Source organism: Ctenopharyngodon idella, chromosome 3 (assembly GCF_019924925.1).
Source record: "Ctenopharyngodon idella isolate HZGC_01 chromosome 3, HZGC01, whole genome shotgun sequence".
Lineage (NCBI taxonomy): Eukaryota > Metazoa > Chordata > Actinopteri > Cypriniformes > Xenocyprididae > Ctenopharyngodon > Ctenopharyngodon idella.
The window spans coordinates 9,021,505-9,044,364 of record NC_067222.1 but is presented as its reverse complement, the minus strand read 5'-3'; the positions used below and the strand labels follow the sequence as shown (position 1 = coordinate 9,044,364).

Here is a 22,860-nt window from a genome sequence, read left to right as displayed (position 1 = left end):
TACTCCGTAGTTTGTGGTTTAAAATGTATGTGTTAAGGATGAAAATGAAAACATCCCCCTTAGCAAATGGTGTCCTCCTCTTCTCTTCTTCTACTTCTCCTCTGTACCTGCACCGCTCAGCACGACCGTCATCCAGCGCGAAACACACGCAGAGTGAGAACCCGTTATGTAGTGTTGTGAATCAACTAAGTTGCTCCAAAGCTGTGTCTCACACTTCTTTCCTTTTACCTAGAGTTGTTCCGATTCCGAAACCATATCGGTGAGTACTGGAGTCAGTATCCTGAATCACCATGGTACACCTATAATAAGTGTTTATTTTCGGACTATTTTAGTCCAGCGGGTCGCCGCCGCTGTGGAGTAGCACAGGACCTGGGTGACTCGTCCATAGTCATGAACGGAGAGAAGTAGCGCCGGTTACAATGTTCTTCCGCAAGACGCCTGCAGTTCTGTTTATTAACTGCTAGAGCATGAAACAAAAACAGCAGCGCGACAAATAAACTGCGTACCTGTGTAGTGCGTACGTGTGTCTCTGTTGTTAAAGTTTATCGTTAATTTGATACTCATTTTAACAATCGGGAGTCATGTAAACATGGAGTCACGTGCGTCTTTTCTGGTCAGTCGTCATGGAAACCAGAGTGAAAACAAACGACATATCACTGTATACCACCAGTATCACTGTGGCTTTTTAAATGAATTGTTATTCATTCCTAGATTTATATCTGTTATTTTTCAGTTGTGGCTGACTATCAAACTAGACAATAAAAGAAAGTTTAATGTTTTTCTTTTGCTATATTTATTCATTCCTCACACACAGAGGATTTAACCTGAACCAGGCTTAACTCCTGAACTCCTAGCATTACTCTCTCTCTCTCTCTCTCTCTGTGTGTGTGTGTGTGTGCGTGTGTGTGTGTGTGTGTGCGTGCGTGTGCGTGCGTGTGTGTGTGTGTGTGGCCTGCCAGTGAGCAATGGACATACGACAGTTCTTTAAAAGAAAAAACACAGATTCAGGTGTGAGACTAGGGACAGTCCATAATGACCTCTGTCTTGTTTTGTTTTGTTTTTTTTTTTTTTTCTTCTGAAAAGTGTTAAGCAAGCTAAAGTAACAGATAATGCAAACCAGCTGTTGTTGTATCAAATTACTTATCTAGGCAATGGTCCCCTGCTTTTATTTTTTTATTTATTTCAAACCCACGATGGAGATCTCAAGATCTCAAGAGGAAACTTTTGTTTCCTTGTCTGGACCGAATGATCTGTGAACTTGAGAGGTGTTTTTCTGGTGTGAATGAGGATGTGCTCAATGGAATTCAGGCATGCAGTCCAACCTTCTTGTCATTTCTTGTCTGAGCCTCATCTGACAGCACTGGCTCTGCATTACCATATTGAACTTAAGTCAGATGAAGTGATAGTTGCAAAAAAGTGTGAGGCTGGTACAGTTCAGGACATGCTAGCAGTGTACAAACTCCTAGATTCGGAAATGTTCCCTTCACTGAAAGCTGTTATGCAGGTTGCTTTGACAATATGTGAGCGGTCTTTTAGTGCCTTGCGTCGGCTCCATACATGGCTCAGGACGACCACAGGCCAAAGCAGACTCCAGCACCTAGCTGTGATGTCTATTCAGAAGGAGTTGCTTGAAAAAATTGAACACCAAAGGGTCATTGACAGGTTTGCCACCCTCAAAGTGCGGCGACATAGATTAACTCTCCCAAAGTAGAGCCAAATGGGGATTCAGGGGAAGTACTTCAAAGATTTCCCTCTCTTTCTTTTTTATATATATTTACTTTCTAAGTATTTTCAAGACCTCTGTAAATAATCTGGATATTTTGGACTTTTTGGTTTTACCTTCTTTTTTTTTCTTTTTCTTTTTTTTTGCTCTTGATGTGAAGCTTGTTTTATTATTATTTATTGATGACTTATATTGGTTTATGAAAGTTCAGACAGGCGTGCAACCAGATATGTTAGAGATGGCCATTTGTAAATAATTTACAGAAGATGAATTACATTTTGTTGTCCAAGTACCTGTTACTTTGTTCAATGACAATAAAGTTGAATCTAATCTAACCAATCTGATGACTGCTGATACAAAAGGAGGCACATCGAGTTAATGGTCAGGAAAACCAGCTGAGTGAAGAAGGTTTTGTGTTTGTTACAGGGGGCTGTCTGTGTGAACTCTCACAATTAAGCTGTTGTTCTGAAAAGGTCTAAAAAAAAAAGAAGAAAAAAAATCTGGATTTTGGAGTTAGTTGAATCAATGTTAAAATGATAGTTATTTTTCAATAGACATATTTTTTGTTTTTGTGTGAAAAGAGGGTGGGTGGTGGCAGTGGGGCTCATTGGGTGCTCAGCACCCCTAAAGCTCTGACCCTAGAATCGCCCCTGGTCTATGCTATATTATATGCAAAAAAAGGGGTCCAATCGCATATCTAACATTGTAACATTACAATCTGAAAACAAAATAATGTTTTTTAAAGCAGAAGTTAAATTCACTAAACTAAAAAAACAAAACAAAACAAAAAAATAAAAGCACAGACTAATTATTAGGCTATTTTGATTACCCTACAACAGTCATTTTACAGTTACTGCTGTCATAAAAATACACTTAGTTGTAGTAGGTTTGAAGTTCTACATATGGCACATTTGTGCTTGTCAACAAAAACAAATATTCAACAACAAATATTTTAGCAAAATGTATATTTTAGTCACAATTATTTTAGTCTGTTTGGCGCGCATAGCAGTGCTCGTTCACGGAAGTTTGTGCTTGCAAAGGCTCGTCCACATTTACAGATGGAGGATATGTCTGTGAAATGTAAGTTATGCACTGAGGAAATGATTGAATGTCACTTCAGCCTAAAGATTATTAATAGAGCTATCCCAGATAGCAAATGACATCAGGTCCAGTAGTGGGCCATATCTCCCACAGTCTTCTGGCAACAGCATGCATATCCGGTCCTCATCAGGGCCAACTATGGCACATATGGCTCAGTTCTGGCAGCGGTAAAGGTCACATGGCAACATCTGGGCCATACACAGCAAGCCACAACTCACACTAAAACCGGCTTGATGTTTGTGGGCCAGATACAGCCCATATGACCTTTACCGCTGCCAGAACTGAGCCATATGTGCCATATTTGGCCCTGATGAGGCCCCGATATCTGGGATGTGTGTTCCCACCAATCGCTGCACAAGTTAAGGTTACGTATGATGACAAAAGCATGTTAGTGCTAACCCTCCCAGAACCCATAGAGATTGCACTGCAGTGCGTGCATTTCGAAAAAAAGTTCTTTGAATGGAAGTCAATGAGAGCAATCAGGGCGATTCTCGGTGACTCCACAGAACATGACTCGGCACTGATTGGACTATATAGCCAGAGGCAGAACAAACAGTCTAGAGCAGTGACAGCTAGCGTAACACTGAATGTGATTGAAAAAAATGCGTCCCTAATGAAGAAATCGCCCCTGCAGACTGAATATTTTGCTGTTCATTTTTAAGAATGTAATATCCTGGAACATGTAGCTTAAACTTAACAAAGAATAATAATACTTATAAATATGAAATATGTTTTGTGGTTTTCAGTGATGCAGCGAACCGTCGACCATCTTCGGATTCTCCTGATTGGTAAAACAGGTTCAGGAGTGAGCGCTTCTGGAAACACTATCCTGGGAGAAAATGTGTTTCCATCCAGGCGGAGCCTGACCTCCATCACTGACAGGTGCCAAAAAAACACGGCTGAAGTGTCAAACTGAAGAATTACTGTACTGGACACACCAAACTTCTTTAATTCAGCTGATATTGATCTGTGGAGTTAAAGAGAGGACTGAAAATTTGCTCTCCGGGAATCCATGTGATCCTTCTGGTTCTCCCTTTACACACTTTCACTCAGCAAGATGATGATACCCTGTTCTTACTCAAGCAGATGTTTGGACAGAAGGCCATGAAACACACATTTGTCCTCTTCACACATGGAGATGAGCTTCAGAATGAATCACTTGATCAACTAATAAGACGAAACGCAGAGCTGTCCAAACTAACAGAGGAGTATGGAGGGAGATTTCACCTGCTGAACAACAAAGATCTGAACAACAGAGATCAGGTCACCAAACTCCTGATGAAGATCCAACGAATGGTGTCTGACAATGAAAACAGCTGCTACACTTTACAGATGTTTAAAAATCAGTCGCTCAGAGTATTTCTGCTGAGATTTATGAAGCCCAAATACCTGTATGCAGTCAGTGTTGTCATTGTGTTTGCTCTGGGTTGTGTTAATATGAGGAATGAAGGTTCATTTGATGTTAAATCATTTCTGTATGGCTGTGCTGGAGGTGTGTTATCAGCAGTGACAGGAGCCGCTTCAGGAGCTGTTTGCACACAGATATACAACAATCACAGGATCAGGAGATTCACTGAAGAACATCTGAAATCTGATCTGCTGGAAATCATGTGTGGTTGTGCTGCTGGAGGGATCACTGGGTGTTTTGTGGGTCCAGCAGGGTTATCAGCTACATTATTGAGAGGAACACTGGGGGGTGTTGGGGTTCCACTGTTCTGGAGTTTGCATAATAAAATTTTATATTGATTTAGAAATGTTTGGTTATGGATGATTATAATAAATGGATGCACAGACGGTTCACTGTGCAGAATGTAATAAACCAGCAGTATCTTCAATGAATGAATAGCTATTTGGATGTACAAGTTACAAGTTTTGTTGGGTTTAAAGGGAGAGTTCACCCAAAAATGAAAAATCCATCATCATTTATTTATCCTCATGTCGTTCCAAACCTGTATGAGTTTCTTTGTTCCGCTGAACACAAAAGAAGATATTGTGAAGAATGTTGGTAACCAGACAGTCAGTGCTAGCCATTGACTTCCTTTCTATTTTTGGATGAACTATCCATTTAAGCTGGTTTCAATTAAATACAAATAGTTTTACATACAGTATTAAATATATTCCTGAAGAATGAACAATCATATTTAATATTTTACTAAACAATATTTTACTTTATTCTTCATGAAACAAAGTGACTGGACATGTTGAGTCAAATGATCCATACATATTTGATTCATAATCAACTTTTTATTGTACCTTTAAAGCAAGAAGGAGGTTTACAGACCTGCAGAATTCAGCTCCAACACACCTGAACCAGCTAATCAATCTGAATGCATATTTCCTACTATATTCTGGTGAGAAGTAGTATATGAAAAGAGTCCCTTATGTATTTATGATCAATGCATATTTTTGTGTAAACCGTGACACCATTCAAATATTGGTGGTAAGACTGAAAAAGTGAAAAATTAATACTTAATGGATGCATTAAATTGATCAAAAGTGACAGTGAAGACATTTACAATGTTACAAAAGAATAAATGTTTCAATAAATCTAACACATGCTATTCATTTAACTTCCTACTTATCAAAAAATCCTGAAAAAATGATCACAAATTATTATTAAGCAGCACAACGGTTTATGTAAAATTCTTAACATGCAACTGTTTTAATTAAATTTTTGTTTGTAAATGTAATTATTTTAAAAAGTACTTATAATTACATATGTAATTAAATAATACAACAGTTTTATTAATAAGACTAATCAATAAGAAAAAAAAGATCAAGAACTGTTTTAGAATCAGACTGCGACTCCCAGAATCGGAATTGAATTGTGAGGTGCCTAAAGATTCCCACTCCTACAATGATTTATTGCTTGTCTCTGTTGAATAATACAGAAGATAAAGAGCTAAAAAAATAATCACATATTAAATCGCAATCGCAATATTGGTAAAAAATAATCGCAATTAGATTATTTTCTAAAATTGTTCAGCCCTAATGTGGATGGAAGCTTTTTCTTCAGCTCATACTCATGACCCCTGTTCACTGCCATTATAAAGCTCGGATGTGTCAGGATATTTATTAATATAAGTCTGATTGTGTTCATCAGAAAGTCATATACACCTAGGATGGCTTGAGGGTGAATAAAGCTCGGGCTAATTTTCATTTGAAAGTGAACTAATCCTTTAAATTAAAATTTTTTTTGTGATGCCTCTCTTTCAAAGTTGAAAATCTTGCGTATAACCAATGTTGAACAATGGGGAAAACCTCAATCATGTTTCAGTGTTAAAAGTGAACAATATTTGAAAATTTGCATCCACACTCGTCCTTTATTAACACCATGTCTACAGCGGGCATTAGTTGGAGCTACACAATGTGGGCATATGGCCCTGCAGGAGGAGGATTAGGCACCCCTGCATATTCATTATTGGACTTGATAAAATTTGTATTACCAATATGAAAATCTCATGGAATTTGTGCCACACAAATTCAAATGTACCCATATTTGCATTAGTGTAGCATCTTCCTCCATTTTCTTCTACCATTGTGTCAATCATATAAAGTAATTCACTGTCTTGCTCTCTGTTATCCATATCTGTTGTTTTTAATGACATGATATCTGCCCCCACATTAGGTTTATTACACCAGACAGTAATTTGTTCTTTTGTATACCTAAATCTAATTTTTTACGATCGCATTCATGCCCATGGGTGAAGACAATTATAATGTGCTTTGTCACATCTTTCCCAAAAACCTCCTCCACACGCCTCAATATGTCTTCCTGCTGCCCTGTGAACCGACCACTCAAAGATTAAAAGGAAAGCATGAACTCCTCCTTCGGAGAGATGCAAACTCCTTGCAAACTCTTTAGCTAGTTTGTCCTGTTCAAGTTTTGTGTAAAAAAGTTTTGTGTTTTGTGTGTTTCCTGTTGCGCTTTTCCCAACACCAGACTTCCCTATAGAAGTAATATCTTACGAGGAGGGAGATTGTTGTTCTCGTCAGAGGATGTGATCCCTGTAACTGTTTCAAAACAGAAAACAATATCAGAAACCCATCAAAATTGGTCATGTCTTTGTAATCATGGATATTTTATTCAAATGCATCACCAGTTTGTTGGAAGAATAATAAATACATGCAAATAATTTAAGAATGTAAATATGAGTGTCCTTACATGTCTGCATTTGACAGAAACTTTTATCCACAGAACCTTGCAGATTAATTTCTCAAATTTTTACAATTTTGTTAATATTTGTTTCTGAAGAAGGACAAACATAAATAGTGATGAAAACCAAAATACTAAATGCCACAGATGAATATCCACTGAGTAATTCACTGTTTTGTAGAGAGGGTCAAAATGACAGTTTTCACCTAAAATTTGGAGCCAAATTAAAGGTACAAAATCTCAGGGTAAATAAGATAAATATTCATCCATGGCATTTAAGTTTTTGACTTTCTTGTTTATTTATGTATTTTCTTCACCAGAAACAAAATGACCAGCATCATCATTTTTTTTATTTTTTTTATCCAGGGACCTCTGGATACTGAGTTGACATGGAATGACTCAGTAATGCTGGGTACACACCACAAAATAATCAGGCTGATTTTGGGCCGATTTCTCCCCTTCCGACAATCCTAGATAATGTCCCGATTATCTTGATTCTACAGATTATCTTATCAGATTTTCCTGTGGTGTGAGGGTGTGTTAAGAGTGACAGAATCTGCTCGGAAGAACGTCGGAGGTGCCCCGAAAGCGAATCATAAATATTCAACATGTTGATTATTTATGATCACAAATCCTGAAATGTGGGGGGAACCCCGAGGACAAACACGCACAAGTTCTCAAGATTATCACGTGAAAGGAAACAATATCCAGTCAGAAAGTGAGCTGACAGAAGACAGAAGCATAACAAACTCAGTAATGGTGCAACACAAAGTTAAATGGATTTGGACAGCAGAGATGGAGGATCAGCTTGTTGATCTGTGGCAACAGCATGTGCTTACAACGATTCCAGTAAAACATACCAAAATCATTCCAAACTCTATCAATGCAATTTCTCCAATATCGTCCGTGTTTCTTATAAAATTATTATGAAATTTTATTTTTTACCTGTTTTAATGTATTTCTATTTCTTTGTTCAGTATTTTTATATTATATGTTGGAAATCAATAATAATAATAATAATAATAAATGTTATTCTGAATTCTCGAGAGATTTTGCGAGATTTCCCGTGTTCACAGTCGGGACTCTGGTTGAAAATCTGTTTGTGTGTGGTGTGCTGTGTTTGTCACATCATGGCAAACCATACACTATAGGAGCAAAACGGTTAAATCTAGGATTTTTTTTTTTTTTTTTTGTCCTCATGCTTGTGGTCTCTCACATTTTGAAAATCTTAGAAGTTTTCAAAAATCTTTTAGTGTGTACCCAGCATACATTAAATACTTTTTTTTTAATCAATTCTGAACTTGACTCATTACCTTTTTAACATATTGTTATCACTTACCTGTAGCAGGACAGGGGTGTTTGTGATCTCTCTTTGGTAGGACCTCTGCCTGTAAAATAGAGAATGCAGTTGCTTCACAGAGGATATGACGCTGTATTAAGAGAGAAGGCAAGAAGCTGCAGGAACGAACACGGCGCCAGTTCCATTTTTTTCCGTAAGTTGAATAGGGAAGGCGTAGGACATACAGCGTAAGCTTTTTGAAGAATACAAAAGTGCAGTTTTGGCGGAACCACTTGGAAGGAGATCATTTGTGTTTATAAAGCATATACAGTTGTATTTTTTTTTGGAAAATGAGTGATGGTTTCGCTAGATAAGACCCTTATTCCTCATCTGGTATTGTTTAAAGTCCTTTGAAGCTGAAACTGTAATTTTGACCTTCAACCGTTTGGAGGCCATTGAAGTCCACTATAAGGAGAATAATCCTGGAATGTCTTCATCAAAAACCTTATTTTTTTTTCGACTGAAGAAAGAAAGACATGAACATCTTGGATGACATGGGGGTGAGTAAATTATCAGGAAAAGTTTATTTGAAAGTGAACTAATCCTTTAACATTTATTCCTGAGGTATTGGTGCATCTACTCTTCTCTCTGACTTTTTGAGTATATGATGAAATATCTCAAAACAACAAAAAGATACAAAGACCCTAAATAAATGTTATCTTACACAAGGCTTTTGGTATTCATCACTTAGTGGTTGGGACATGGTAGTGCAACCTAAATGGTTCAAAATGGCTTCCAAATATCTGTCCACTGTAGTGGACACCATGCATGAAAGGGTTAAACGCCCTCGATCAAAACATGAGATCTATAAGAATGTTGATGGCAAAGTTATTTTAGAGGATGAATTTCTTCATTTTCTTGCCGTTAAAATTAAGCCAGGCCTGGTTTTAGGATTGCTGGGGGGTTTAGTGTTTGTAGTGTTGGTAGGTCACACTTGATTCAATTTGTGATTCATAGGTTTTTGGGGGAGAAAAAAAAAACAACAAAAAATGGGGGGTTCAGAATGATTCACAATGATTCACTTTGATTTCTAATGTAATTGTAAATACTAATAAAATGCATTTAAAGGGGAGGTTCTTTGTCTTGCAAGAAAAATAAGGAAATTTAAATATATGTACAGTTAAAGTCACATGATATAATATTAACTAAATTGACACAAAATATCCCATTCAAAAGTTTACATATGTTCGATTCTTAATAGTGTGTGTTGTTACCTGGAAGATCAAAAGCTGCAAACATTCGCAGATGCTCAAGGCAACACAACACATTGAGCAACATATATATATATATATATATATATATATATTTTTTTTTAGTACTGCCCTGCAGAAGCTACATAAATACTTGTATATTTTCCAGAAGACAAAATAAAAATTTACCCCCCAATCATCCTGTGCAAATGTTTACACCCCCTGAATTTTAATGCACTGAGTTTCTTTCTGGTGCATTAGTGAATGTTTTCACCATTTGTAATAGTTGTGTATGAGCCCCTCAGTTGTCATCAGTGTAAAAAAATATGGATCTCAAAAATGTGCAAAGATGCTGAAAAAACAAAGAATGTGCTGGACCTGGAGGATTTTTCCGAAGAACTGTGGGCAAAACAGGACTGCTCAGGACAAACATGGGACTTATCATAAAAACAAAACATAAAAACAAAACATAAAAACATCATCCAGGTAATGACACAGTACTGAGAATCATTTAGGTGTGTAAACTTTTGAACTGCTTCATTTTTGTAAATGCAAATATTATATCTTAATCATTTGACTCCAATTTCAAATGATTATTACTCTTAGATCGTGTTTCTAATTAGGAATTAATCGTTGGTCATGTATTAATTTAGGTATTTGATTATTCTGGGTATCCTGTACTTTCAATTATTCGTTCATCAGGGACCCAATGCCGCTCAGAGTTATACACGCCCCGGGTTTTGCGGTAAACTCACGGACATAAACTAGCCAGTCTGATCTTCGTCAGAGGGTGTAATAAGTTAGCTACCTTTAGTCAGTTGCCTACTGCTCACTCATACAAAATTGTATTTAACTTAGCCACTTCCATACAACTTGTTAAATCAGTGATAGACAGAAATCAAAAGGTCTTCAGATGAAGTGCCTACTGCTCCTTCAAATTCTATCCTGGACACAGAATTACGGAAGCATTAGCCTCCCATAATTTACTGGTAATAATGATATCAGGAGAGTCCAGAATAAATCAAAATTTGACATTTATTTGTCAGGTAAAAATATGTCATGCCAATCACACATTTAAACAAGTAGAAGCCAATTCAGAAATCATAAATACATAACATCAATTGCTCAAAGATGACTCTAAGAGTAAGAAAGGCATACAGTGGTGGATGAATATTTCTAATAATTCACCCATCACTGGGGGTTCTGGTTGCAAAATATCCCACATGACTGCTTTGCTCTTTCCTTTAAATACCCAGACCAGAACAAAAGGATTGCAAATATTTACTACACCAACACCTGGTTTCGGGGGAGAGAAGAAGGTTATCAGATATCTTAGAGAGACACCACCCAAAATGAGAACAGAATTCTCCTGAGTTTTCAATCTTTTTCAAAACTCAAGTGACTGCTGTGAAACAGACCATTTTACCAGACATTTAAAATGATACCAAACATGAAAGTTAGATACACAAGATACATCATACATAGAATGTGCATTCTTGGAGAACTTTCAGTGACTTGAATTATAGGGAAAGGAAGGGAGCAGTAGTGGGTGTGTGCATTCATGAGTGAGGAGAGTTTGGGCAAGGTGGTGTCCTATTTCTTTGAGATCTTCTCTCCAGATGAGATTTATTGTTTTATTGCAGGGTGCTTGATCTCAGCTTTTGTCTTAGCAGGAAAACCAAGTCTTCAGTACATATTGATAAAGATAATACTGATAAAAGTTTGCTTGATATTAAGAATGAGACACTATTAATGCCTTAACAATAACAGAAAAGAAAAAAGGGTAAAATGAAGTGAGCTCACTACATCATCGTGCAGCCTTAAACACTCAAAATCTGTGTTGAGGTGTATTTAGGTCTTGAATAAGGCGCCAGGCGTGACACAAGTGTTGTTTGTTAGTTTCAGCCCGGGGCAGTTATTGTTTTGTTATTTAAAGAGCGCATTAGTAACATGCACCTATATGCGGGTGCACAACGCGTGTGCATTCTGCTTATTATACACACAGGGAAGCGCAGCAGCACAAAAAAACAAAACAAAAACATGCCAAATATTAAAAATAAAATGATTACAATGTAAAAGATTATTATTGTGTGCATAAAAATAAAAATGCTTTGGTGGAATCCGGCTTTTCCCGTAGATGGTCTGCTTGCGCACTTTAAAGGAACACTCCACTTTTTTTGAAAATAGGCTCATTTTTCAACTCCCCTAGAGTTAAACAGTTGAGTTTTACCGTTTTCGAATCCATTCAGCCGATCTCCGGGTCTGGCGGTACCACTTTTAGCATAGCTTAGCATAGTTCATTGAATCTGATTAGACCGTTAGCATCTCGCTCAAAAATGACCAAAGAGTTTCAATATTTTTTCCTATTTAAAACTTGACTCTTCTGTAGTTACATTGTGTACTAAGACCAATGGAAAATGAAAAGTTGCGATTTTCTAGGCCGATATGGCTAGGAACTATACTCTCATTCCGGCGTAATGATCAAGGAACTTTGCTGCCGTACCATGGCTGCAGCAGGCGCGATGAAATTACGGAATGAGAGTATAGTTCCTAGCCATATCGGCCTAGAAAATCGCAACTTTTGATTTTCCGTCGGTCTTAGTACACGATTTAACTACAGAAGAGTCAAGTTTTAAATATCAAACTCTTTGGTCATTTTTGAGCGAGATGCTAACAGTCTAATCAGATTCAATGATCTATGCTAAGCTATGCTAAAAGTGGTACCGCCAGACCCGGAGATCGGCTGAATGGATTCGAAAATGGTAAAACTCAACTGTTTAACTCTAGGGGAGTTGGAAATTGAGCCTATTTTTTTAAAAAAAGTGGAGTGTTCCTTTAAGCTTGTGCATGAGCAGATCCGTTTCCTCACTATAGATGCGTTCAGTTTTTCCGCTTTCAAATTCCGCCTTGTAAATAGCGAATACGCCATGGCGGAGCGCAACTGGCTTTTAAAGGGAATGGGAGACAAGACCCTGGTTGGTTTATTGCACGTTACGCCCAAAACACACCCATGACTCATTAAGAGAATAGGGACAACCTCTTTAGACAATGCAGCGGGCGCACAGACCATTTTTCCCATCGTTAAACTAGCAATAGTGGATTCGGACACACCCTAAGTGCACTTGCACCATGCGCTTAGATCGTTAAAATAGGACCCTTAGTCTTTTTTTCCGCTTATCTTCCTCTTGTTGCCTCCTTTCAGCACCATTAGTTCCCCTCTAAATGAGGCAGAACCCTAAAAAAAGGAGCTTAACTTCACTGCTCATTTCTACCTCCACTATTTTTCTCCCTATTTCACACTGAGAACAGCATGAGGTCCAGGACTGGATAAATAAACACTTCTTGCTGCCTCAGTCAAAAACTCCTCATGTTTCATGAGTGTGTCAAAGAATCCATAAGTATCAACTGCATACACATTTATAACTTTGTTTCTGTTCTTCTTCTCTCTTCTCTTTCTCGGTTTCCTCTTGTTTGAATCTCTGCGGATCTTCAAACATCCGATTTCTGTAGTTTCCTCCATTCTGCTCTACCATTGTGTCGATCTTCTTCAATAGATCATTCACCTGCTCTCTGTTATTCTGAGCTTCATTGTTGAAGACGTGATATCTGCCTCCACACTGCTGAACTAGATCTCTTAATCTACTCTTTCTCTCAATGAGATCCTTTTCAGAATCTCCTTCTAGCTGATCTCCATGAGTGAAGAGAATGATGGAGTATTTTAACACTTCTTCACCAAACATAATCTTAATGATCTGAGGAATCAGCTGCTCTTGTTCAGTGAAAGTGTCAATGACTCTAATCACGATGAGAAAAGCGTGAGGTCCAGGAATGGATAAATAAACACTTCTCCCTATCTCTTTTATTAACTCCTCAGTTTTTATCTCTGTGTGAAAGAATCCAGGAGTATCAACTACAGACACAGATCTGCCTGAAACATTGGCGCGAGCTTCTGAACTTTCACAGGTTACTGAAGTCACACTTCTTTCAGATATGAACACTTTCTGTCCCAGGATTGTGTTTCCAGCTGAACTCCTCCCAAAACCACTTTTACCCAGAAGAACAATCCTTCTGGATGAGAGACTGACAGCAGGAGCGTCTGAAAAAAAAAGAAAAAATTATGTGTACAGAGTTAAATGCAACACTCATTTTAGCATTTGCAGACATTAAACATAGTCTAACAACAATTCTATTCTATTTAACTATTCTAATTATTCTAATTAGTCCTCATTTGTGTTGTCTTGTATAGTCTGTATTTATCAGTGTTGTACTTATTGCAAGTGTCCACATGTCATTGTGTTAAGTGCTGGTCTTGCTAAATGTTCTGCCCTCATGAAACAAAATGACAAAAAACTTCAGTCAAACTTTATATTATTTCCCTCTGTAATTCTTGCTGAGCTTTGCAACTGCATTTGGAACTCTGAATAAAGTCAGTGAGAGGGGAGATTACATGTCTTCAACAGAAATAATTCAGATTTTAAAAACTCTGAATATTTTGTATAAAAGACTCACCCTTTGTGTCACAGTTTATTCCAAGTTTTTCTGTAAGCAGCATTTTAACTTGATCTTGTTCATTAGGACCTCTCTTCTTCTTGTTGCTGAACACACGGTATCTCTGACCATATTTCTGAAGGAGTTTCTTTAAGTCTTCATTATCACTGATGAATTCTTCTATTGTCATGTCATCCTCTAGTTGATCTCCTCCAGTGAAAAGAATCCAGGTTTTCTGTATGCGCCTTACTCCCAAGACCTTCTCAATCTTCTCCACAGTTTTTCTATCTCCTTCAGTGAATCTGTCAGCTTTGATGACCAGCAGAAACACACAGGGACCTGATTCACATTTCTGCAAAACTTCTTCTTTTATCTGGCGAAACTTCTCTTCATTCTGCTCTGTGTCAAGGATTCCTGGTGTGTCATAAACAGTGACCTGTTGCCCACAGACATTCTTAGTTTTCACAACTACACCTTGTGTGACTGAAGTGAGGCTTTTCTTTGATATGAAAGCTTCTCGTCCCAGTATTGTGTTTCCAGTTGCACTTTTCCCAACACCTGCTTTTCCAAGTAGGACCAGATTCAGACTTTTATGCATTTCTGCCATTTTAAGGCCTAAAGGTAAAAAGTGCTGTAAAACAAAAATGAACACACATGTAACTAACATCAAAGAGCTAAAAATAGTCTAAAACTATGCATCCATATTAGTACCCATGTGAGTTTATGATCTTAATCTATTCAGTGGTGGCAGATATACATTGTCCATCTATTTTTTATATGCAACCTACTAATTAACTCTGTTAATAATCAGATCGATGGCCAAAGTCTCAACATGTTCTCCAACCAATACGCCTATATAGGTCGTTTGTCACTTCCCTGAAATACGACCCATAGGAGCGTTTACTAAAGTTGCGCCCCTATCGACAACAAGACACTTTCATTTTAATGCATTGTTCCCTTTTATCTGTATCATATTTTGGCTTTCGTGTAGCTCAATTGGCAGAGCATTGCAATATACAACTATATGTAATCATGTGATCATGCGATCGTGGGTTCGATCCCAGGGAACGCATGTGCTCATAAAGTGTATATGCACTATAAATCACTAAGGGTAGGTTTAGGGTAGGTGTGGTCGTTAATAAAAAAATGAGTTTTGCTAAATGGAAATAGGAGAAATGGTGTAAAAAGTCCACACATTGCATTTAAATGAACACGCATTTTGATTGGTAACGACAGTTATACGTCATTTCATGACGACAGACGTAACACGACACTGTCATTATTTTTACGCCAGATAGAGGGCGCATGACTTTAAAACGTAAATATAGGTCGTAATAAGGTGGTTGAAAAATGACCTATAGGGTCGTTTTTTTTAGAGGGCAGTCTGCAAAGTCTTTACGATCTTACATAATCCATTTAAAAAAAAAGAAAATATTAGCCATGTAAATCCCACTACTTTCTCTCAGATTAAATAAAGTTCCTTGTGCATATGCACAGTGAATATGTCTATTTATGAAATTACATGTATATCTATATATTTGACTTTTTTCCAAAACAGGCTGACCAGGTAGTTTGTGGTTTGAAATTCATATTTATTTTGGGTATAAATGCACAAAGTGTGCTGTCATAGACATGCAAATAATAATGCATGTCATTCTTTATGATATGTAAATTCAGGTGACATGGTTCTCTGGTCCAAATTTTTGTTTTTTTGTTTTCCATACTGACTCTTAATTTTATAATGTGAATAGCCCTAAAAGTGACACTTACAAGACTGAAACCAGTGTCATCTATACAGGCTGTGCCAATAAATAATGGTTTAGAAGTGTAAAAACTGGTCATCTAGTTGGGACATACTAGGCTCAAATAGACTATTGTAATTTGTGAAATATTTAACAGTAGATTATTGTCTGTTAACCTTTTCCTAAGTCATTAGCTTCACTACTATAGCAGTTTTAGTCAGTGAACCCTTCACTGTGAAAAAGTGTACAAATCAGAATAGTGAAGTTCAGTGAAGCGTTCAGTGAGGTTAGGGTTAACTGACTAAAACTACAGTGAAAGATTTCTCAAACAGGAATAGTGAAGTTAAGGGCTCAGGGAAGGGTTAACCATTAACTAACCAAAACTTTCCAGTGAAAGTTTAAAAAAAAAAAAAAAAAATCACAGTGGTGAAGTCAAATGAAGAGTTAATTTGCAAAAACTGATAAACGCCACATTTAAAATAAAAAAAAAATAAAAAAACGAACTGACTACCATGTGTTATTCTCCACATATAACATGTTCTGAACCCTAAACACATTTTGACAAAAAAGCTGGTATTGTCCACTGTCAAAGCATTGCAAGTTAACATTTAACAGCAGAAACCGACAAGCACTCTTGTTGTTTGTGTACACAACCCGATAAATCCATTTTTTTTGTGCAGTATTCAGGTCAGGTGACAAGGCTGCTAGTCACTATAGCGGGAAGTTCGGATCATTTTACTGACTCAGATCTTTGAATCTCACTCAGCAAAATGAACAAATCTTTTTTTTTCAAGTTATTTTGTTCATTTAAGCAGAATATAATTAAAATGTTATATGTTAAATTGCCCAACACATACTACTTATATACTCAAACACTGATCACATTTGGAATAAAAATAAACTATAGGCTAAGGCAGCCATGTTGGCCAAATTATGAGTAAGAATTGATTAATTAATTGCTTAGCAGGTTCTTCAGGCTATGTAGTCTGTTAGTTCACCTCCTGATCTGAGTCGTTCTTTCTTTTGTCACCTCACATTTATCACGTCTGTTTCCCCAGAAAGATTAATTTACCTCTCGTGTCTTCGGGTTCGAGTCGTCAATTCCGTCATCAGTGTCTGATCTGGGCTGTGACAGCCCTATGTCCCGGAAACAGAAATGATTAGTTCGCCTCTTGTGTCTTCGGGTTCGAGTCATTCATTCATCCCGTCACAGCCCCATAGACTGAATGCAGTCCTTCGTGTGAAAAAAAAAGTCAGATTCTGTTACAGAAATGCAAGACAAAATTCTCATTCTCAAAATTCTCCCCACACCCTGACAGACAGCTTTCACGATAAACTATAAAGACCTTTATCTATGCCCATTGCTCCAACCTGCAGACACTCACACTTGGATGTTTGAGATGGAGGAGGCATGACGCACAAAAGGGGCATTTGCAAAAGTTGTTCATAAACATGCTTTATTTTTTAGTTCCACTAAAATGACACTAGTAGCACAGAAACTGCCTACCCTACCTTTAAGAACTCAGTGAAGGGTTAACTGACCAATACTGGTCTTCACAACTCAGAATAGTGAAGGGTTAAAAAAAATAATTGTTCTCCATCAGAGCTGTAAAATTTCTTTCATGTCCTATTTTCAGACGTCAGAAGGATAACATAAGCTTGGCATTTTAATTTGACATGGTATAACAAAAATATCTATGCCAAGAGCTCTTTTACCTGTGTTCTTTTACTCCCAATTATTTACTTTTTTCTTTGTATATTTTTTTTTATATTAACAATAAAAAAAAAAAATTCAGTTGCAATTCAGTGCATTTGTGGTCTGTTCTCCCGGTTTACTTTACAGTTTATCCCATGAATAATTCACTGGAATGCAATAAGAATCTCATTTTCCTCAAGTCCTCATGTCTCTTTCCAGGGTTTTTCACAAAAATGGTCTCTCCTTTTAACCTCTAATTAGTAGTGTTTACTGGATACTTTCTAAAGCAGGTAAATATGATACATATTGTCTGTCAAAATGATGGAAGGCACGCTGGATATTATCAGTCAATGCTAACTTGATCATTTTTTATTAAAGCAACTCAACACAATACAGATATATATTACTACAGTGATAATTAACTCATCTGTAATATGCAGAAACAATCAAGCTTTTGAGGTTATTAATGGTATGTTGAAAGTAATTTGTTGATGCTTTTACACTTTCAAGTTTTCCTTTTAATGTTTTATGGTTTAAGGGTGAGCCACTTCCTTGTACCCAGTTTTTGTAAAATAAAGCTTAATATTGCAAGCCTTTTACTGATAGTTACCTCCATAATTTGTGCAAAGCATCATGGGGATAAGTTTATATTGGTTTCAGTGTTCTAAGTGTCCACATTTTAGAGTTATACACATTAAAAATTCACTAAAAGTCACTACGAGAAGAAGAAAAAAAAAAATTCGCCATCAACTGGTTCACAAATAACATCGAATGGTTCATTTGTGAATTCGACTGATTCAGAAGATTAAATTTGCTGCAGTCAAGTCAAGTGAACAATAAACTCTTGATATATTTACTACAGAGTGTAGCCCCAACCCAATCTGCAGACTGCAGCCAGGTTCTTCTCAGGCCCTGTCCCAAATGGCTCCCTAAACACTTGTGGTTTTACTTGAAGTCCGCACTTTCGCGACGTAACGCCGCTTTGACCGACGTAAAGAAGTCTGCTGCGGAGCTCGGCAAAAATGTGCATCGAGGGTGCATATCGACCACAAAGGGGGAGCTTACGAACACTCTTCTGAAACCTAAAATGATAAATGGGACACCCTACGGTCTCATGGACATTTGTAAGTCATTGGCAATGTCCCAAATGGCACCCTACACCCTCACGGTCTTCCTCTGAGTCCGCACTTTCACGATGTAATGTTGGTTTGACTGCCGGGTAAAGTCCTCTGCGTAGCTCACAGTCTTGAGGGCTCAGCAGAAGTGCGCATCGAGGGCGCATAGCAGCCGCAAAGGGGGCGCTCACGAGCACCCTCCTTTAAGCTTAAATGATGAATAGGACACCCTACGGTCTTGTGGACTTAACGGAGACGCGCACGCAGTGGCCACTGTAAGTCCACAAGACCGAAAGTGCACATGAAGTGTGCCATTTGGGACAGGGCCATTGTAAGACTGAAAGTGCAAATGAAGTGTGCCATTTGTCACTGGGCCTCACTCTCTCCACTCGCAGGTGGATGTCCTTCGCTCTCACATGAAACTGGATGTGCGCTCTCAAATAAAAGTGTTCAGTGTTTCCCACACATCGATAGCCACCGCGCCCTGCATAGCTCCAGCGTCTCACAGACACGAGCGCAAATTTAGCACTATATTTAGCAACTTTCAGATCCCTTTAGTGCCTTTTTTCCATGAAAGGTACAATATTGACATATAGTGACTTTTGGATAAACCATAGCTTTCATTAAGTTGGAAAATGTCACCAGTACTGCCAAGCGAGCACGAGGTCTGACTTTTCTCTCGCCGTCTGCTCTGTGTAGTGAGCAGCGAAGAAGCAACGCATTGAGTCGATTGTACACAGCCGACTTGTCAATAAATGAGTACAAAACAGAGTTTTCAAGCACCTGTCACTGACTGTTTGGGGTTATAAACAAACATAGTTGTTGTAAATATGCACATGGTTTGTTACTCAGATGCAGACAGTGCGCTGTCGTCTACTCTTGTGTGTTTGTTCAAACTTTTCTTTGCAAATCTCTACTTGCTCTTGCTCTAGAATGTTCTTCTCTACGGAACTGAATGCTGTCAGAAGTTATAAACCTAGACTTTTTTTTTTGCATGATGATAAATTGCATTTAAATACAAAGTCATTAGGTATATCAGCGAGAGCGACTCGAAACAAGACTCGTGGAAAGAATATGTGAACGAACTTTATATTTAAACATTACCTCAAGTTAGCATCAGCTACTTAGTTAGCTAGCCAGTTAGCATCAGCTAACAATATTTTTCAAATAGGCTAATATAATTGTGCAATTCATAATTGTTAGTTATATTTTAATCATTCGATACTGATATTGATTTAGTATTTAGTTTATTTTATAATTTAAAAATTTAAGTTAAAACTGCTTGTACTTTTGCAGAATTGCTTCATCAGCGTGGGGGCATCTAAATTAAACACCCCCTTGGTACAAATTAATTTTTTGTTAAAAATCTAATAACATGAAAACTCTGGACATTTTTCATACTTTGTTTATAATACACTAGGATAAATTATACACATTTAATTTTTGTTTCACAGAAAAAAATGACAGTCCTCAAGGGGGGCATTTTCACCCACTCTACCCTAAATCCACTATTGTTTTATATAATAATAATAATAATAATAATAATAATAATAATAATTCCTTACATTTATATAGCGCATTTCTGGGTACTCAAAGCGCTTTACATATGGAAGGGGGAATCTCCTCAACCACCACCAATGTGCACCAATGTGATGATGCTACGGCAGCCAGAACGCCCACCACACACCAGCTTATTGGTGGAGAGGAGACAGAGTGATAAAGCCCTGCTTAGCTTCAGTGGGCAACCAGTCTTGGGCTACAGGGTGATATGGCTGCTGGCTATAGCAACACTGTTTGTAGTCTGTGTATTTCTCTTCGTAAGACGAATAACTTTTCTATGTGCACTTGACCTGTTTGGGGTTAGCACCATAAGCCAGAACCACCACTGCCTAGCATCCTAGCATTTCCCAAACGTTTGTTTTCACTGATAGGAACCATTCAAGATCAAGAAAATAAAAAACTTAATCCCCAAAAAAGTCTTCTACTTGCTACCATCATTAAACAGTCTTTAAAATTCACTCATCAGTTCTAAGATTTCTTATAAAGGTATTTAAAATCAAAATCATAAGAGTTAAGGTAAAGTCATTATTAGACACATATTAACTTACCTTAAAAACTCCTCCGAGATGCTTATGAATTTCTGATCAGCTTCGAATTGTGTAGCTGCGCTCGAATCCTGAGAAGAAAGGCTCGTTTTTGAAAGTGGTAGTTCTATAAACGTGTTTTTGTATGATTGAAGGTAAAAGTCTAAACTTAAGTACTTAAAAGCACGTCTTCATTTCCTGAAATGAAAATGTAGAACAAATTTTCTTCATTGTAAAAACAAAACACGGATCATGACGAAGCAAAGTTTTATTAACAACTTACCAGTGATGTTTGATTTGGCACCCCTAGAATTCAGAATACGTTCTCTAATTAAAAATACATAGGCTATACAACTATGCTCGCACAAGGAAATCAATTTCATGGAAGTACAAGACGATTGTACACCGGAAGTCTGCAGTTATTATTCCGCGTTTATTCCGCAGGCATATTTCCCTAAAAACACAGGTACACCTGGCTGCAGCCTGAATAAGAGGGCGGCGCTCCAAGTGTCGCCCCGCCCCATGCCCACTATGATTGGCTCGATCGTCTTTCATAGGCATACATGATAGAAAATGTGTTTGTGTAGGTATGGGTAAGCAATGTCATCAATCCAGTAAAACCTGTAACTAAAAGCTGTGCAGTTTCATAAGTCTTTACTGTAACGCACAGAGAAAACAACATAGCCTCTAAGGCAGTGGTGTAGTCGGGGCCATACGCACGTATGATTCAAAGGAGTATAGACTACTTAGTTTTTGCCCAGGGCTGTTTGCGTATTACGACTTCTAAGGATCAGTATTTGAATTCACGAATGAATCAATTCAATGTTATTTATTTATTTATTGTAAACCAATTGATTCAAAGGAATCGGTTCAAAAGATTTGGTCACGAAACAGGTCTCGGAGATCTTGATTTAATGTACTTCATAAAGTGAATCAGAATCTGAGATTTTCGGATACAATGTGAGCAAAAAATGGGTCGAAATGTGATGTTTTCCATTGTAATTTTTGTCCGCACCTGAAACGGAAATAGAAGTAAAACAACGCGCATTCAAGGACGTGCTGGTCATGGTTTTAGCTGGCCTCCCAGCTTGGTCATAGATGGTTTTAGAGGGGTTTTGGTTAGTTGGTCAGGCTGGTTTTAGCTGGTCAGGCTGGTCATAGCTGGTTTTAGAGTTTGTTTTGGTTAGCTGGTCAGGCTGGTTTTAGCTCGTCTCCCAGTCTGGTCATAGCTGGTTTTAGAGGGGTTTTGGTTAGTTGGTCAGGCTGGTTTTAGCTGGTCAGGCTGGTCATAGCTGGTTTTTCAGGCTGGTTTTAGAGGGGTTTTGGCTAGCTGGTCAGGCTGGTCTTAGCTGATCATACAGCTGATTTATCAGGCTGGTTTTAGAGCAGTTTTGACCACTATTTTTAGCTGGTCAGGCTGGTCTTACCTGGTCATTGTTAGTATTAGCTGGTCAGTGTTCAACTTAATTAGTGTTAGCTGGACAGCTAGTCTAAGCTGGTCAGTGTTGGCCAGACTGGACATAGCCAATAGATCAGAAAGAAGGTACGACTACTGGAGAGAGGAAGGCAGCACAGCAGGTGGGTGAATGATCAACACAGAGCCTAGTTTTCTGATTCAGTTGATATTTTAAATTAAAGGAAATATTCTCTTTTGTACTTTGCTTGGGATGTATACATCACAGACGTAAACAATCGATTAACAAGGTACAATCAATGTAAATATTTTGTTACCAACACTTGTTTTACAGTTTTAAGGTATTTGGATTCAGCAGTTTGAACAGCTTCAAACCTTTTGGAAATTAATTTGCATACACTTTGCACAATAAAAGAATAAAACAAAACCTCTTGGAAAACACTGTCACTTTGTATCCCAACCAAATAAAAAAAAAAAGTCAACAATACTCTTAAAATAAGATATTACATTCAATAACTTGATTACACAAGATCTTCAATCAAATAATCAGTTTGTATCAAATGTACAAAATGTGATTCTGAATGTCAAATTCCAATAAATCACTCTTTTCCTTCAAACCTCCATAGTCTGTTCAATGTAAATTAAAAAAAAAGTCAGTGGAGTGATTCAGTTAACTGGAGTTCATGAATCAAACGATTCAGGTTTAAAGAGCTGTTGATTCTTTTAGAATAGTTCGAGTTCAAAGTTCATGTTTTTAGTTGAGGCTTTGGAGGAAAAAAATAAGCAAATCTTATAGGGCCATGAAACCCTAA

General features: G+C 37.6%; 1 protein-coding gene and 1 pseudogene across 1 annotated transcript; one reads left to right on the top strand and one right to left on the bottom strand.

Moving 5' to 3' along the window:
• The first annotated feature begins 79 nt into the window (after positions 1–79).
• Positions 80–4,578, top strand: LOC127509980 (GTPase IMAP family member 7-like; annotated as a pseudogene).
• A 7,731-nt stretch (positions 4,579–12,309) lies between these two features.
• Positions 12,310–21,070, bottom strand: LOC127509940 (GTPase IMAP family member 8-like). Its single transcript, XM_051889334.1, has 5 exons — positions 20,918–21,070; positions 20,659–20,726; positions 16,812–16,973; positions 14,019–14,628; positions 12,310–13,605 (listed from the first exon to the last, which is right to left on the bottom strand). Exons 3-5 carry the CDS (start codon positions 16,932–16,934, stop codon positions 12,911–12,913), a joined length of 1,428 nt encoding a protein of 475 aa, XP_051745294.1. The 5' UTR covers positions 16,935–16,973; positions 20,659–20,726; positions 20,918–21,070; the 3' UTR covers positions 12,310–12,910.
• Positions 21,071–22,860: the final 1,790 nt, after the last annotated feature.